The 17,507-nt window shown below is 42.9% G+C and overlaps 1 protein-coding gene across 3 annotated transcripts in view; it reads right to left on the bottom strand.

Annotated features, from left to right (window-relative positions):
• PRKCQ (protein kinase C theta) overlaps positions 1-17,507 on the bottom strand; it is a gene marked incomplete at both ends in the record, with an annotated part of 102,823 nt that overhangs the window by 68,422 nt on the left and 16,894 nt on the right. For all 3 annotated transcript variants that reach the window (XM_079699308.1, XM_079699309.1, XM_079699310.1), the window contains 7 exons: positions 2,773-2,946; positions 6,527-6,687; positions 8,252-8,369; positions 9,372-9,481; positions 12,957-13,086; positions 16,328-16,413; positions 16,510-16,541. In XM_079699308.1, the coding sequence (XP_079555434.1) occupies positions 2,773-2,946; positions 6,527-6,687; positions 8,252-8,369; positions 9,372-9,481; positions 12,957-13,086; positions 16,328-16,413; positions 16,510-16,541 (811 nt within the window). The remainder of the gene's footprint in view (positions 1-2,772; positions 2,947-6,526; positions 6,688-8,251; positions 8,370-9,371; positions 9,482-12,956; positions 13,087-16,327; positions 16,414-16,509; positions 16,542-17,507) is intronic.

The following is a 17,507-nucleotide window of genomic DNA, read 5'->3' as shown; positions in this document are numbered from 1 at the left end:
TTAAGCAAGTCACATATGCTTGGAATCCTCGTTGTTATATAAGTTAAACCAAATTCTAAAAAATAAGCAAGCAGACAAAATAATCCAGAAGTAAGGCCCTTTCCCAACTGATTACATTAAAAAATTACCCAGAGGAAATCATGATTCATATCGATTGCTGCTGTTTACACTCACTTGTGGCATTTGGTTATTTTGTTTGACATACAAGGTTTGAAGAAGAAATCAGTACTATTAAGTATAAAATAAGTTACAAGGATATATTGTACAACACGGGGAATCTAGCCAATGTTTTATAGTAACTATAAATGGAGTATAACCTTTAAAAATTATGAATCACTATATTGTACACCTATAATACTGTACAGCAACTATACTTCAATAAAAAATGAATAAAATTAAAAAATCAAGACATCTCAAATCAGGGTCCTTCAGAAAGTATAATGTAAGCTTCGCCTCTCCCCCCACCCCACCCCACATCTCTTATTTCTAAAAGGACTCAATTCCTTGAAATCTAAGTAGTGAGACAGTCATTTTTATATTTGATATGTACATTCTCTGACACTTTTTCTCTGCATTTACTTTTCTGGTTTTGGTAAAGCATTACATAGGCTTGAAATCTTAAGAGCATTTCCTTTAACAGGGAAAGAAGCAAACTCTGCCTGAGGCTCTAACTGACAATCAGAGAAGGAAACATACCTATTTTCTGCAAAGTGGGATTCATAACAGCCTTCCCTACACGGTACGAAAACAATGATACAAACAAATATATAAAAACAGCAGGGAGAGGTGCCGAGTGAAACTTGATTACATAATGCCCCCTAGAAGCCTGGTCTGAGGTGTATTTAGTATTTTGATAAAAGTCCCACAATATTTCAAGAGGAAAAATGAGATTGTAAGTAACCCCTAGGGTGCACAGCAAATTTAGAACACAGACCAGGAGAGTGGGACAGAGTTCCTTACTTTGTCCTCCAGTAAAATATCTGCACCATCCCAGACCAACAGATATTTATGATCTCCAGGAGGAAATTTCTAGCAGGAAATCTTTCTAACCCTCATTATCAGAAATTCCAAACTCCTTCCTGCTGTAAAACATAAGCCTACTTTTAAACAGCTTATCATAATCCCTTTATTCCTTCATGCCTTCTTATAGCCACTACACCTCTGCTGTCCAAGACCCTTTCTGCCTATTCTAATTTCTATTCAAATTCTAATTTCTAGTTTTCTCAGCTCTGGTGCTTAGAGTCTGCATTCTGCAATTAATATTACTCACCACTGTTAGAAGTGTCATTCTTGCCTCTTTAATTTTTTATAGTATGAAATTCTCCAGGTCAGGAACTGTATTAGTTCTATATCCTTCACAATGCTTTGAATACAGTATATGATCATTGAGTGCTTTTTCATGGTCTGATTTCTCTTTATTTTAGCCAAGTATATTTATTCATTTATTCCCTAATTAAACACTTGTTGAGAATCTACTGGGAGCTGGAGGAGTGGTGATGAAACCCCTAGTGACCGTCCACATTTTCTGGCTGACTCCCAGTTTCCTCACTAACACCTTCTGTGGCTGGAGGCATCTTGAGGTCCTCGGTTACTAGTCCTAAGGTAGGACATTATCATCAAGGCTTGAAACAGAACAAGAGAAAAACTCCTCGTGTTCTTTGGACCTTAACCACATGGCTCCCCATGGGTCTGCTTATTATTCTAGGCTACATACATAGGGATAGGGTCAAGTAGCGTAGAAAAATAAAAAAAGAAAATCATTATGTTTGTGCAGAAAGACTGACCTACAAGGAGTTCACTTCAGTGTTACTGAAATCAGAACAAAATTTAGAAGTAGCCTAATTAGATAAATTGTAGAAGAATATCCACAGATGTGAGGAAATGTAGAGAGTGTTGAAAATTCAAGTTACAGAACAGGAGGTATTTACAGTAGGTCATTATTTTTACCTTTAAAAATCTAATGGGGGAAAAATCTAGAAGGATAAACTTAGAAGTATTAATGGTGAGTACACCCAAGTGATGGGATTACATATGATTTTCTTCTCTGAGCATATAAGCACTTTCCAAATTTTCTAAAATGATCTCTGAGCATATAAGCACTTTCCAAATTTTCTAAAATGATTTCTTCTCTGAGCATATAAGCACTTTCCAAATTTTCTAAAATCAATTTTCTAAAACGATTTCTTCTCTGAGCATATAAGCACTTTCCAAATTTTCTAAAATGAGTCAATTTTTTTTTTAATTTTAAGGAAAAAGGAGATCAGGGGGAGAATTCTCTCAGAACAGAAGAGACACTTCTGACAAAATTCACCCTTTTACCACAATGCTCAGGGCCTCACTGATGAAGCCTGCTCTAAAGGATGATCTTCTACTGGCCTTATAAAGGAAAATAACAGTGCACACACGTTCTGATCTATTTTTCCAAATTTCGTCTCTTCAAATACATGTATGGTAGATGAATAAACAGATGTCACTTTTTCCCTCTCACAAAGCACTGCTTTGTTAAGCAAGTCACACATACTGCTTATATAAGTTAAACCAAATTCTAAAAAACAAACAAATCCAGAAGTAAGGCCCTTTCCCAATCAACTACATTAAAAAATTCTAAGTAATATTTCAGTGGTGTTTAGAGCAAAAGAAATTTTTTTGGATGGATGGAAGGTGGACTCAAAGAAGAAATATATGGAGAGAGTACCCCATGTCTCCAAATGAGGGCTGCCAGGAGCACCCAGATTTACTGGGGTGAGAGGCAGAGATGAAGGATAGCCTTACCTTGGTCTGGAACGTACAGAACATGTGCGTTAAGAATGGATGCTCCCAGGCCAAGGAGAGAACTCTCTTCTCCACCATTGTACACTCCACATCGTCGTCCATCAAAACCACATCTTTCTTTAAGGCTTTTATTGCGAAAAATTGATTGGTTTTCTTGAACTCTGCTAGGAAGACCTAGAGGGAAGGGGAAGACACTTTATTTGGATTCATACTCATTAAAGAAGAGTCACGAAGTCCTGAGAGAGATGTACTGGGTGAGAAAAGATGACTTCTCCAATCCTCCTCCACCCCCTTTATGGAGACAAATAGAGCTTCACAGGTGTGGGATGATACGGAACGGTTTCATCCTCTCTCTACCTTTCAAAGGGTTTCACAAAACTACGGTGCAATTGGATGGGTTATTCTCAGCCCCTGAAAAATTCTATTTAAAAAAGTGTGCCCTGTCTACCCAGGGACCTGAGTAAGTTTATAAAAACATTCAGAGGCAAATATGTATTGAAGGAAGCAGCAGCAAGTAGTGGAAGGAAGACTTGATTGTTCTTGAAGTATCACTGAAAATGAGCATAAAACCTTACTCTAAGTTTTACCCACTTTTTCAAGGCAAAAAAAGAATATGTGAGGAATTGAGCTTTCCTGATGTGCTTAAAGAATGGACAGCATTTCCTCTGATGGCACAGACACTAATATTATCTTCAAGACCTACTATGTGTCAGACATTCTGCTATGTGCTTTACATGTGCTATCTAATTTTAGTATCTATTTAATTCTTAGCTCAGAACACTGCAACACAGAGAGATAGTAATAATTTTAAAAAAACTAGGCTCAAAGGGTAACTTTCTCAAATTCATGGAGCTACTCAGTGGGAAATCTGACTCCAAAGTTTACTTTTTCCACTTGATTTCATGAATCTTGTAAGAAAGGACACCAGATGGCATGTAATGGAGAGTTTCACCAACTTTCACTTTTGCAAATGATGCAGCCACAGACGATTGACAGGAGTGAGGACATGGCATTTGGAGACAGAAAACCCCAGCTCAGGCCTCATTTCACAGATACTTACTAGCTGTGGGAATGTGGGCAAACAAATTAACCTCCCTGGGCTGCTTCAGTTCCCGAATGTGTAAAAGTGGTAACTATCAACACACTGCTGACTTACAGGACTGTTGTGAAAATCAAACACCAGGTGGGAAAGTGATTTATGAACTGTAAAATGCTTTCTAAATGACAGTTACTGGAATCTAAAGAACAAAACAAATGGATGGATATAACAAAACAGAAAGTGACTCACAGATATAGAGAACAAACTAGTGGTTACCAGTGGGAAGAGGGGAAGGGGGAGGGGCAATATAGGGGTGTAGGATTAAGAGATACAAACTACTATGCATAAAATAAGTAAGCAACAGGGATATATTGTACAGCACAGGGAAATACAGCCATTATTTTGTAATAACTTTAAATGGAGTATAAACTATAAAACTATTGAATCACTATGTTATACATCTGACACTAATATTGTAAATCAACTATACTTAAAAAAAAACACTTGCTATTTGCTTCTTTTAGTGACTTTTAGGGAATGTTGACATTAATGATGTTATACCAATAGTGAAAATGCATGTGTCTATGTTTAAAATAATACAGTGCAGACACATAACTTTGGGGTAGCTGGCTTGATACAGGGGGTAGAGCTTAGATGAGAATTCAGGCAAATGAATGATGTGCATACATATCCCCAGAAAACATGCAATTTGTTCTCCTGGGCCTAAAATCAATGGAGAACCAGAATATAGAGGCTACCATTTTGGTGAGGAACCGTACTTCCTATATAGAGTGAAAAGAAGAAAAACAAGTTTGAGTATTCTTAGTGTTGGAAGAAAAGGAGATATGGCTGCCCCGTTCTGCTCTGGTGCTTCATGCCCCTCTCCTTGGGCCCCACGGTGCAGCCCCCTCAGAGTGCAGGGATCCGGGGTCCTGATGGTGAGGGGCTTACTGCTTTGGACACAGAGCAGAGGATACCTGAAGCTCTCAGCTGTCCCTTGGGTTATTTACTAAGGCATATAGGTTTAACTTAATGTCTTCTTAACCTTGTTGAAAAGTAAAATCAACACGGGAACAAAGAAAAGCTTTTCTTTAATAATTAAAAGTCCTCTTTTGGTAATTGCTTCTTTCATAAAACATCCCCAAACCAGCCATAAACTAAGAAGCTGGAAAAAAAAAAAAAAAGCCATTTCCATCTCTATAATGTGCTTTCAATTTTTGGAAACAGGTTATAAACTGCACATTAATCGACGCTAAATTTTAATGAAGACTGGTTGTAAAATTGCCTATTACACTCAGATTAACACCAGACGAGCCTGCTATGGTTCACGTTATTGTGGAAACAAAATAAACGAATTAATGGATATCAGCTACAGTTTGTAGGGCAGAGTGGATTCTGCCGAAGGCAATGCCTTGGTATTATATAGAAACCTCAACTGCAGCACAATGTCATTCAGCTATGGCAATACCCAGTTACATTATTATTAAATAAACTGGGTAAGTTTTGCAGCCAAAGTCTAGTGAGCAGGTGCTGAGCATAATGCTGGTCTTGGTTGCACAAATTCATGGAACAGTAGTCTTTGGCTAAAATTTTCCTAGACGTTGCATCCAATATAAATATAAAACAACTGAGAGTTCCGTTAATACATGTGATATCCTTAATATTCAAAATAACCTAAAAGCCTATATTCCATGACATCCCTCTTTACAATCACTGGCTTGAAAATCTCCTCCTGTCACCGAGAGTTGATTATAATTTCTTCCATTATGTCTCCTTCCTCCTCTCCTTGCCCTCTGTGACTGACTAATGGCCCATAACCTGAGTGAGTGGCAGGAAGAATTTAGAAGAGGGACTTCCTCCGTGGAACTTTTCCTAAGACGCTCAAGCTAGGGCCGTGTTCTGGGCTGAATTGTGTCCCTTCCAAATAACTGATATGTTGGAGTCCTAAACCCCAGCAGCTCAGAGTGTGGCCATATTTGGAGACAGGGTGCTTACAGAGGTAATTATGTTAAAATGAGGTCATTAGGGTGGGTCCTAATCCAATATGACTGGTGTCCTTATAAGCAGAGGGGGTTAGGACACAGACATGCACACAGGAATGGCCATGTGAGGACAAAGGGAGAAGACAGCATGGACACCCAGGAGAGAGGCCTCAGGAGAAACAGCCCTATCCACACCTTGATCTTGGACTTCCAGCCTCTAGAACTAGAAGAAATAAATTTCTGTTGTTGAAGTCTCCCCATCTGTGGTATTTTGTTACAGTAGCCCTAGCAAACTAAAACAAGGCTGAGGACATTTGGTAGAGAAGAAATCATACAGAAGGTAAAAACCACACTCCAGGTTTGAGAAAGGAACAAAACAACAACAAAAAACCCACCAACGAAACAAAAATATCTGTGAAACAGGAACCGGCTGAGGCACCTTCTCATTTCTTTGGTGTCCAAAGATACTGAACACACAAGCTTGTGGGATGAACACCTTCCAAGTGAAATGGCTTGAATCGTTCCCAGGAAGCAGAGGCTGCTATTCCCCAGAGCTCCCCGGGTCCCTATTTATTCAGATGTCTCTCTGCCCTCTAACATATATCACATCACATGACAGTTCCTGACCAGGAATGTGCTCTCTGCACACCCATGCGTGGTTCAGTTCCACTGGCCAGATTTGCTCTTCAATTTCTGGAAGTTGGGCCACAGAATTCTACATACAATATCATACCTTGCCAAAACTTCCTTTCCCCAACATTTTGTGCAAGGTAAAATCCTCGATTTTTAATTTCATATGTAGAGATGGTCTTTCTACGTTAAGTTCAGGTTCTGGACGATGGCCTACTTTCTCCATCTCATCCAAGGGAGACTCCCAGGAGATCCCCTGAGGCTCTGAAAATGGCAAATCAGTGGTTAAAAGGAAATAAGGAACAGCGGAAGGTCGTTCTAGCTACTTTGAGAACACGCTTTCTTTTCCACATCCCATTCTGAAGCTCCATTCAGAGCGATGCAGAAAGGGGTTCCTGCAGGGCAAAAGCAGCACCTCCTGCCTGGGAGCCTGGTATCTGGGGGGTGGACCGTGTCTCTTTATGCAACAGACTGGGGAAAATATCAAGTTAAGAAACATTCCAATCAACAAAAGACCATCTATGCAACAGGAATGAGCACTTTTGATAATGCCGAATCACGGACAAATAGGGATTTTAACCAAATTGGAGGAAAAATGATTCTCCGTTGCTTGCGTGGCTCACAGGCACAGTGGCATCAATTTCTGTGACCATGTGGGGACGACGAAATGGCTAGCAGATCATTATAAAGATCTGAAATGCATCATTCGCCACAGTCTTTGAGTCAAGATGCTACCTACCTTGATCATGTCTGAGACACACAGTCTACTCCTCTGCCCGGAGACCCTTCCCAAATCTAATCCAAACCCTTCTTTAAAAAATTTTCAGGACAATTTATTCCTCACCCCCGCCAGAGAAGGTGTAGAAAAACTTTTCTGGAGCCTTCCTCCGACCCCCTTATAACATTTCTTTTTTTAAAATGGAAATACATTGACATGTCACATTGTGCTAATTTAAGGTGCATAACACGTTGATTGACACATTTATCTACTGTGATATCACTAGATAGTTAGCACCTGTATCACATCACATAATTATCATGTCTTTTTTTGTGGCTGGAATAATGACATTTATTTTCCGATCTCTAGGTTTATCTTTCATATTCTAAGTCCAAGGAAAATAAGTATTTTATAATGTATGCTGAAACTATTCAGAATCACATGGTCATATCCTCTCATGAAGGACCTTCAAACAGGAGGCTGGATAAACTTCCATAACATCAAAAATGTTAAGGACGTTAGGCTATTCTTCCCCTTTCTAATCTTTTTTTTTTTGAGTTTATTTATTTTATATAGCAGGTTCTTATTAGTTATCTATTTCATACATATTAGTGTATAGATGTCAATCCCAATCTCCCAATGCATCCCACCATGCCCCCCACTTTCCCCCCTTGGTGTCCATAATCCCCTTTCTAATCTTAAACTTTCCAGAAAAGTCTCAAAGGTACAGAATAAGATGGTCTGTGGTATTCCTACCATACAGCTCTATGGAGGATTTATTTCTGTAAAACTGTTTAACCACGGCAGGGAGTAATGTTCTAAAATTCTAAGGAAAAGTTTGCAATTGTTTCCTCCAGAGATGGCTGCATTTTCTTCTCCCACCTCAACCTCTCACCACCACCACCTGCTTAGGAAGGTTTTCTAGTGGGGTATATTTTGGTTTTACAGTACTTCTAAGAAGTAGGAGGCTCTTTGTTGGTGGCTAGGTCTGTAATCTCTAACTAGAAAAGAATCATTTATCAGGCCAGGTACGTGGAGAATTTAAATCCAGAGGACTCAGGTTCATCAAGATGAATTACTGATGATTCTACGGTGGATCAGGATAGCTACCTTTTTTCCCCGGTGCTGGTCCATACGGCAGCTTTGCTTCACCTTTTATGGAGCGTGGGAGACCAATTTCAACTGGACCTTCTCTGAAGATGTGTTCAGAGTCTCTTAAGCAGCGAGCCTGGGTTACAAACAAAAGAGTCAGACTACCCACCCACCATTCACGGGACAGTGCAGCCTGCTGTCCATGGGCATGAAAGCCATTTCAGATCCCTAAATGTGTAGGATAACCGAATCTCTCCCTCCCCCCGGCACTCTCTTGGGGATCCCATATCCTGTGGATGTCTATCATATTTTACGTACCAGCAGAACGTATTCGCTTCCTGCATACTTTTCTGGGGGCTAACTGGTTTATCCCATGCTATCCACATTATTCGGTCACAAATAAGAATCAAAGGCCAATGGATGGAAAAATAACTTACGTGGGCAATGCCAAGTCTTAAAGAGGGTTTGTCCTTGGATGTGAGGATTCGGCATGCTAGTAAGAAGCAAGGCAAAAGTTGCCTTGGACTCAGTGTTTTGAAGGCATTCTAGGGATGATTCTAGCAAATAAATGTTTTTTTCCCCAGGCTATTATATAGTTGTCATATATAGGTATAAAGCTGGCAATGAATCCTCAATACTTTTTTTTTTGTTTTTTTTTTGTTTTTGCAGTACGCGGGCCTCTCACTGCTGTGGCCTCTCCCGCTGCGGAGTATAGGCTCCGGACGCGCAGGCTCAGCGGCCATGGCTCACGGGCCCAGCTGCCCCGCGGCATGTGGGATCTTCCCAGCCCGGGTCACGAACCCGCGTCCCTTGCATCGGCAAGCGGACTCTCAACGACTATGCCACCAGGGAAGCCCTGAATCCTCAATAATTTTAATGAATTTATTTGTTTCTGCCCCTGCTCACTCCATGAAGAATTTAAGATCTTATAAAGATCCACATAATCCAAATGCATTAAAGAAGTAAGTATCTCAAGCGGGGGATGTGGACATGAAGATGAAAGTCAGTGTCAAGGCAAGTACTCGGAAATAGAGTCCTCGTTGCCTGTAGAGTTGCTACAGATCACAGAGAGAAGGGACTGGAATAGTCCTAGTTGAGCTGAAATTGTGGGAACTTGTCCCCGAAAAGCCGTTCCTACCTGTTGAGTGCTCTCAATCATTGCCAGTGCTTCAGCCATTAGCTTCTGGTTTATGCCACAAAGGTTGGCGACCTTTGTCTGGCATCTGTGATGTACGTTCATGCCACAGGCTGAAAGGAAGAAAGCGACACCTTGAGCAAGGGCAACAGAACCAACTTCCACGGACTTTGCACATGATCTGTTTTAGGTGCATGTTATGTCCAAGGAATCATTGGCAAATCCCCGGCGCCATCTTCCCAGCAGAGGGAGACACTGAAGGCAAACAGACTAGGGCAGTGCTTTTACGACACCACCGCACATTAACCTCTGATTCCCTGAGACCTTCACGCACACGCCAGATGCTCCTCAGTGTGCTGCTGGGAAATGACTCCTGCTCAAGGCAGAACCAGAGCCTGTGGATGGGGAGGAAGGCTGCTCCCAGAATGCATGTCCACTGTGCCATTGCTGAGAGTGAAAAACGGAGGTTGGCTCTGATTCCAGGGATGATCCCAGCAAATAAGTTGGCGGAAATGTGGAATGCTGGGTGGAAGGTCATTCACTGCCACTTAGACTGGAGTCCAAGCATCCTCTTTCCCACATGGGCTGCGAGAGGCTTCTCCACCCTCTAGGCTGAAGCCTAGGGTACAGCCTCAGTCGAAGTGGAAATTGAGACAGTGGGGCGGTCTGTGCATATGTGAGAGGCAGGGGTGAAAGGAAGGAAAGTGTCCGCAGACCGTGTTCTCACCACATGGGAGAGTTGGGCTACTTGAACTAAATGACCTGTATAGGCTTCTAGCTCTGAGACCTACGATGCTGGAGGAGTATCCTGATCCGTTAGTCCTAAAAACAGCACGACCGTGCTGTGACTGTGGGAGCCTTCTTGTACTGGGGGTCGGGCACCTGTGTGTCTGTGTAAAGACAATATCGTTTCATGTCATTAGTCTTAGAAAATGCAAATTCTGCTTATGAAACATCACCGTTATGCCAAAAAAAAAAAAAAGCTAACAAAGATTTCCCAACACCAGCAGATAGAACTCTGATCTCACATCCTGCTAGGTTCTATAAAGGTATATCAACAGGGATTGTTACCGTGGAATTAGGTAGGAGAAGCTATAAAATCATGCCGTTTTAATCTTATTACTTGCCCATTTGTGTGCAAAAACTTAGCACAGTGATTGGCCTCCAACAGGTATTCAGGAAAGACAACTTTTCTTTCATCTTTATTATTTACTACAATAAAATACTCTTGAAATATTTAGGTGAAATTTTAGCCATCTTCACCTTTAGTTTTCACTGAACAGTTCATAACAAGACAAAATAAAACGGCACTTTCTAGTAGGTAAGCATAAACTATTACTCATCCCAGTATAGTCATAAAAATCCACCTGAAGTGGAACCTTTAATAGAATAAAGATGCTCCTCATAATGGCTTCTGCCCTCTGAATTCTGCCTTGTTACCTTGACTCCTCCTGGGCTCCCGGATGCAGGTTTTACGCTGGGCGGCCCCATTTCCTACTTATTTACTGCAAGGCAGAGGGAGGCACGTAGCGAGCATCAAGCACCTTGCTCTTTAAAACTGTAGCGGATCTAAGCTCCTATCTGATGTGCAGTGAAGAGAGGCCCCGTGCCCACTAGGATCACAACGTCCTAAGTCTGTTACTAACCTAGTAGGTGATAACTGGACCTCGGGGAGTGCAAAGAGTCCCTCCGGATGACTAATTTCATGGCAATTTCAGTGGCGAGAGAAAGGAGACAGGGTCAGGAGGAGTGGGGGCCCTACTTAGGAAGGAGGCTTACAGGAAGAGTAAGAAGAAGAGAGAGTGAGGAAGAGGGGGGGAGAGACCCAGGGGAGAGAGTGAGAGGTGGAGATGCAGATGGGGGGGCAGACAGCACCCAGCCTCTTGGGGTTCCAGCAGGAACAGGGAGGGACTTGGGGAAGGAGAAGGGGGAGGAGAGGGGGAAGGAAGGGGATGAGAGAAGAGAGGAAGTAGGGTTCAGGAAGCACAGGAGGACAGGGAATGAGGAAAGAGAATGGAAGGAAGAAGGAATGTTCCAAAAGGACCGAACCCAGCAGGGCGTGGGAGCCCCGCCAAGGAATCCTCCGGGAAGTTCTGAGCTCAGAGGCACCATCGCGCTGTGGGGACCGGCTCTGGCCTCTGCAGGTGGGGCGCCTGGGCTCCAGGGCAAGAAAACCCGATGAGTGAGAGCATCACAGGAACAGGGACGCCATCAGACGGGGATTTGATTATTCCTGTCCGTTTGTCCCAGCAGAACACTTCCAATATTACCTGTTACCTACGACTCTTAAAGACACTCTATACAACGCCCAGCCCACCCACCCACGGACTCTTACACAGGTGTAGAGAGGAAAATGCGTGGTGGTACTTTGGGTGATGGAGGGATTGTTCAGGTGAATTTTGACTACCTGTGGGTTTGCCTTCGGTAATGATTTGGAGACCTAACCCCTCCCACCTCCATTAAGATGTCACTCCAGGCTCCACCAGACACGTGGATGCAACTGGGATGAGGACAGGGAGGCAGCTAAGGGTGATCTTCCTCCTTAGGTCAGCGCCCTTTATCACTTAAAAGATACAACACGCATTAGCCAGTGGCATAAGTTAAAATGGGGCTGCCCAGAAAAAATAAAGTGGCTTCTGTGTTTCATCAATACCCTATGATAAACCAGAATGCAAAAGTATAGTAAAAAAAAAAAAAGTATATATATGTTAATTAACACAGCATTGTAAATCAACTATACTTCATTAAAAAAATTTTTTTTAATAAAATAAAATACAAAGGTCCTTGCTGAGCGAGGCACCTCTGTTTTGAATGTGATCTGGGCACTGTCCTCCCCTCAGCTGCACTCCAACGGCAGAAGGTACTTTGTTAGTTCTTGCTGGAACTTTTCCTCCCTACCCCCTAATCCTGGCGTAACAGCATCTCGGTTTCTAAAGGTTATTGCCTTCGCAGCCTGGACTTCCAGAGAGAGAAAGCTCTTGTGCTTTTTCTCAGGGTCTGGCTGAATAACTCCATGGTGGAGAGCAGCAGGCTCGGGCCCTGCTCTCAGGCCATCAGAATCAGAGCTGGGCCTCTTCCTGTGCACGTGGAGTTCACAGCATGCTTTGGGGACAGGCTCTCCAGCTGAAGTCAGGCAGTTTTCTGCACAGGACTATCCAGCAGCAAAACAGACGTGCCAGGCTCGCTCCCTGATGGAGCCACAGACAGAATCGCACTCGCTGGTGCTAAGGAGAGCGGCAGGGGCAGGGCTGGAGCTGTGGAGGTCAGGAAGGGGCAGGTCCAGGGGAGGGAGCCAGTCAGAGGAGAAGCAGGCAGGTACCACAGAAGGCCTCGGGCCAGGGGCTGTGACATTTGATCTGGATGACTGGGCACTTCTCTGGGAAACAAGGCATGCGGTGGGGACAGGTGGAAGGAAAAGAACAGCAGTGCCTTGTTATCGGGGAACTTCTCATTTGGGATCACGGGGCTCTTCCGGGCTGGACGGAGAAGCCAGTCACCTCCATCCTCCCCCGGCTCCCTGGTTCTCTCCATCAAAGCTGCAAATCCAGCCGCAGGGGGTTCCAGGGGGGTCACGCTCATTAGACTCACCGTCACACTTGAGGCCTTGCCTCGCCAGGCCCCAGAGCAGGGTCCCACAGTGCTCACAGAAGGTGGGGCTCTTGTAATTGTAGACCTTAAATCTGTGCGGCATGTCGATTTTGAACCTCTCCTTGTGGAACTGAAAGGGAAAAAGAATGCGTGATGGTCGGTGTGTCCCCACTTCCCCACTTTTCACGTCTTAGCAGATACTTTAGCACAGTGAACAGAATAATAAAAACACTGTGGTGATGTTTATTAGAACCCATAATTTTTACTTGTCAAGCCTTATAGTCGTGTCCAAAGAAGACAAGGAGCCGTTAGCTCTTCTAGGTCAAGGGGGGCAAGATACACATATCAAGTAAGCTGGAGATGGCTGAAGTCTGCGGCCTTCCCACAGACGGGCTAAGGTTCCAGGAAGAGGAGACCAGCGTTATTTATTTAAATGGGAGCTAAGTAAACACACTTCCCTTTCTATATATATATATATATTTTTTTTCCTTTTCGGTACGCGGGCCTCTCACTGTTGTGGCCTCTCCCGTTGCGGAGCACAGGCGCCGGATGCGCAGGCTCAGCAGCCATGGCTCACAGGCCCAGCCATTCCGCGGTATGTGGGATATTCCCGAACCGGGGCACGAACCTATGTCCCCTGCATCGGCAGGCAGACTCTCAACCACTGCACCACCAGGGAAGCCCTTCCCTTCCTATTTTAATATAAATATTTCCTTTTCTCTTTCAACCTAGCACTAGTGCTTTAACCTTTGGAAGATGTTATATAATGCCTCCTCTAGAGACATCGGTTTATTAGTGCGGGAGCCCAAGGTGGGAAGCCTTTTCACACTGCTTATACATGAACTGAAGAGACAAGAGGTAGATAACTGTTCTGCCAGGTGCTGTGATAGACACGTCACATGTGTTATCTTTTACATGTGTGATATCTTATACAACCCTCAAAATACCTCTTTTGAAGCAGCCTCTGTTGGTATCCTGCTTTGAGAGGTGGGGAGATTCAGCACAGATAGGGCCAGACACTTGTCTAGGACACACAGGCATCAACTGAGCTGGGATATCTATGACCCTGACAGTCCGAATCTGCGCCCATCCCCTCTCTCACCACTACTCTTCGCTCTCTCAAAATAAATGTGATGGTTTAAGGGATGGAGAGAAGGGAGATGACAGAGGGATGCTGATAGTAGATATAGTGAAGATTTTCTTTTTTAAAGTGTTCTAGAGTTTAAATTCTCCCCTTTAATCAAACTTATTAACAACAACAAAAAAATCAGGCACTTTGATTCCTGGCAAGAATACCAATATTCTTGTGCAGTATAAAAAGTTTTATTTACTTGAGACTTAAAATCTCTACAAAAGTTTTTAATTAAACAATTTCTTTAAGAACATGTACAGTAAAGTGGTCTTATTTGTTAAAGGAATACATGTTCTCATGGTGGCTTTTGGTCAGCATTTAGTCTTTAGAATGGCTATTTAGAATGGCTTAAAAGCTGCCCAGAACTTACTGGAGATATTTTCAACCAAGAAAAAATGCCTTTCAGAACTCCTATTTCATAGAAACTTTTCCACATAAATATGAACAAGTGATGTTAAGGTCCAGGCTAGGAGACTTCTACTTCAAATCCTGAACCCAAGTCTAAATGGTTCAAGATGTGTCTGGGAAAGACTACAGATCTGTACTTTCCAACATGTCACTCACCCACATGGGCCAAGGGAACACTTACAAGGTGTTGAAAAGATGTGCTGTAAGTGTAAAATACGTACTGGATTACGACAACTTTGTATGAAAAAAAAACAGGGCTTCCCTGGTGGCGCAGTGGTAGAGAGTCCACTTGCCGATGCAGGGGACGTGGGTTCATGCCCCGGTCCAGGAGGATCCCACATGCCGCGGAGCGGCTGGGCCCGTGAGCCATGGCCGCTGAGCCTGCGCGTCTGGAGCCTGTGCTCCGCAACGGGAGAGGCCACAACAGTGAGAGGCCCGCGGACCGCAAAAAAAAAAACCCAAAAAACCAACAATGTAGAATATCTCAATTTTGTATATTGATTCTATCCTGAAATGATAATATTGGAGCAGACTGGGTTACATAAAGTATATCGTTAAGATGAATTCCACCTGTTGCTTTTTCCGGTCTTTAATGTGGCTACTTGAAAGTTTAAAATTTTACCTGTGGCTCTCATTCTAGTCTTACTGGACGTTAGCCATTGAAGTTCACAGTCATGCTTACAATTTGTGATTTTTCCAGGAAAGCTGAAGGCATCAGGTAAAGGGAGCAGGCAGGCGGGATGAAAAGAGGCACTGTGATTTCAACGACCAAAAGCCTTAGTCTGGGAGACCGAGATCCGAATTCTAGTCCCAGCTCTGCCAGGTGGAAGTGGTTGATCTTGGACAAACTACTTCAACCTCTTTGAGCCTTAGCAGAGTCACTCATAACAGGAGATTATCCCCTTCTGGCTCTAAATTTTAAAAGAAATTCTACTCTGGAAAAACCCAACCAATCTGCTGTCTCTTTGCCTACCCCTTTGCTGGAGAAAATCACACACTCGGGAGATGGCTGCCCTCAAACTCAAATGGACTTGCAACTGTGCTTGGCAATCCTGCTGCTTTTCTTGAATCCCCTTGCCTTGCCATCTCTGAGATAATTATTTTACAGCTCCTTCTTCCTCCTCAAAGATACTTGCTGCCTTCTTTCTTCCCCTAGTCCTCAGACTTCATCGAGGACCTAAGCCATCTAAGGGAAGCTCCCTCATCTGTCCTTCCCCAAATCTACAAACCTACCTTCATCTACAACCATCTCTCCAACTCCTTCCTGTCCATCAGAGTTTCATGTCCATGTGGCTTTGGACCTCTTCCCTTCTTACCAAGACTGACTGCTTTGGTTGCCTCTCTCTCTCTGCAGCTCCATCTGTCTCCCTCTCCCACAGAGTAAAGTCTAACTTGCCCCCAGATGATATATCTCAAAGTTCATTCTGAAAGAAATACTTGCCTCTCAATATAAGAATTACATATCTGTTACCCTCCCTGATAAATGCTCACATCTGCATTTTATAACCATTGCCTCTACTCTTTAACTGTCACTTCTAGCTGTAGATGCCACAGGAGTCGTTCTCACATAATTGATCAGAACTATGCTTTCTGGCCACCTTTCTGTGATGTTTTTCTGGAAAAGGTAGAATCATTAAAATTCATCTTGTGCTCTCTTATTCATCCCCTAGTTTTGGATCTCAGTAACCATCACCACTGTAGAGGAAAGGGTGTGCAAGGAAAAATTTAAGCATTCAAATTCAGGCATTAGGAACAAGAATTAGCGGGCTGTAAAATTTAATGTCAGGATAAAATCATCGTATTTCAGACAGAGAGGAATCTAGATCCGTACCATGGTTTCTCGGCTGTTGATAGCTGATCCTGTGCACTTCGCTATAACTTTATCGATACACTTCTTGTGAATTGCTGCATTACATTCTGAAAAGAAATGACTACAGCTTGAGATTTTCAGAAGTTAAGAGACAACTAAACAAAAAGAATGATGATAATACAACAGAAATCCTTCTGACTTACGTCGACACTGGTAGCCCTGTTTGTTCAGACCCCTGCAATAAAGCACATGTTTGAATATTTATATGGACCTTTGAGTCAACAGTAGTAGCAAAAACATTTAAAAGATGAACAAGATCTCATAGCTTTCTGCTATCACAGGGCATTTTCTGACCTGCAGCACTAGTCTGTTATTAACCAAGAGTGTTAACATGTGCTTTTATTTTAACCTGCTTTGTGAAAAGTCTGATAATTAAATAAATGAGGAGTTGTTGATTTCCCTCCCATTTGCATATTTTCCAAACAAACATGTAGAGATAAAAATGCCTGACCAAAAATGGATAAAGGGGGGACTTCCCTGGTGGTCCAGTGGTAAAGAATCCGCCTTCGCACACGGGACGTGAGTCGATCCCTTGTTGGGGAACTAAGATCCCACATGCCGCAGGGCAACTAAGCCCACGCGCCACAACTAGAGAAGAGAAAACCCGCATGCCACAGCTACAGAGAAGCCCGCACACTGCTGCAATTAGAGAAGCCCATGTGCCGCAACAAAAGACCCTGCTTGCCACAACTAAGACCCGATGCAGCCAAAAAAGGACAAAAAATTTTAAATTAATAAATATTTTTTAAAAATGGATCATGGGATCATGGTAGCAAATTTCCACGTCTACGCTTAAAAATTCAGTGTCTCACTAAGCTCAGTACAGATAAGCAAAGATATCTACATTTATAACATTTTACTTTATAACATTTTATTTCCCCTTTCTGAGTATCTGAGAATATTTGCAACTAATGAATTCTCAAGCTTAAGACTGATGCCTGAGTACCATTCACTATTAGAAAGGAAGGAGGTTCAAGTCATTAGATGAAGACAGTTGATGGAAATCCACCAAAAGTCTACTTGACCTCTGGATACCCTGGTTAAACGGGGGTTAAGGAGAGAACACCCCAGAAGAGGCGAGGAGGCTGAGGCCAGAGATAGGAGTCATTTCAAGTCTCCACTCCACCATAGCCTTCGCTGT

This window comes from Hyperoodon ampullatus (assembly GCF_949752795.1).
Source record: "Hyperoodon ampullatus genome assembly, chromosome: 3".
In the NCBI taxonomy this organism is placed as follows: domain Eukaryota; kingdom Metazoa; phylum Chordata; class Mammalia; order Artiodactyla; family Ziphiidae; genus Hyperoodon; species Hyperoodon ampullatus.
The sequence above is the reverse complement of the archived record's forward strand: the minus strand, read 5'-3'. Positions and strand labels throughout refer to the sequence as shown.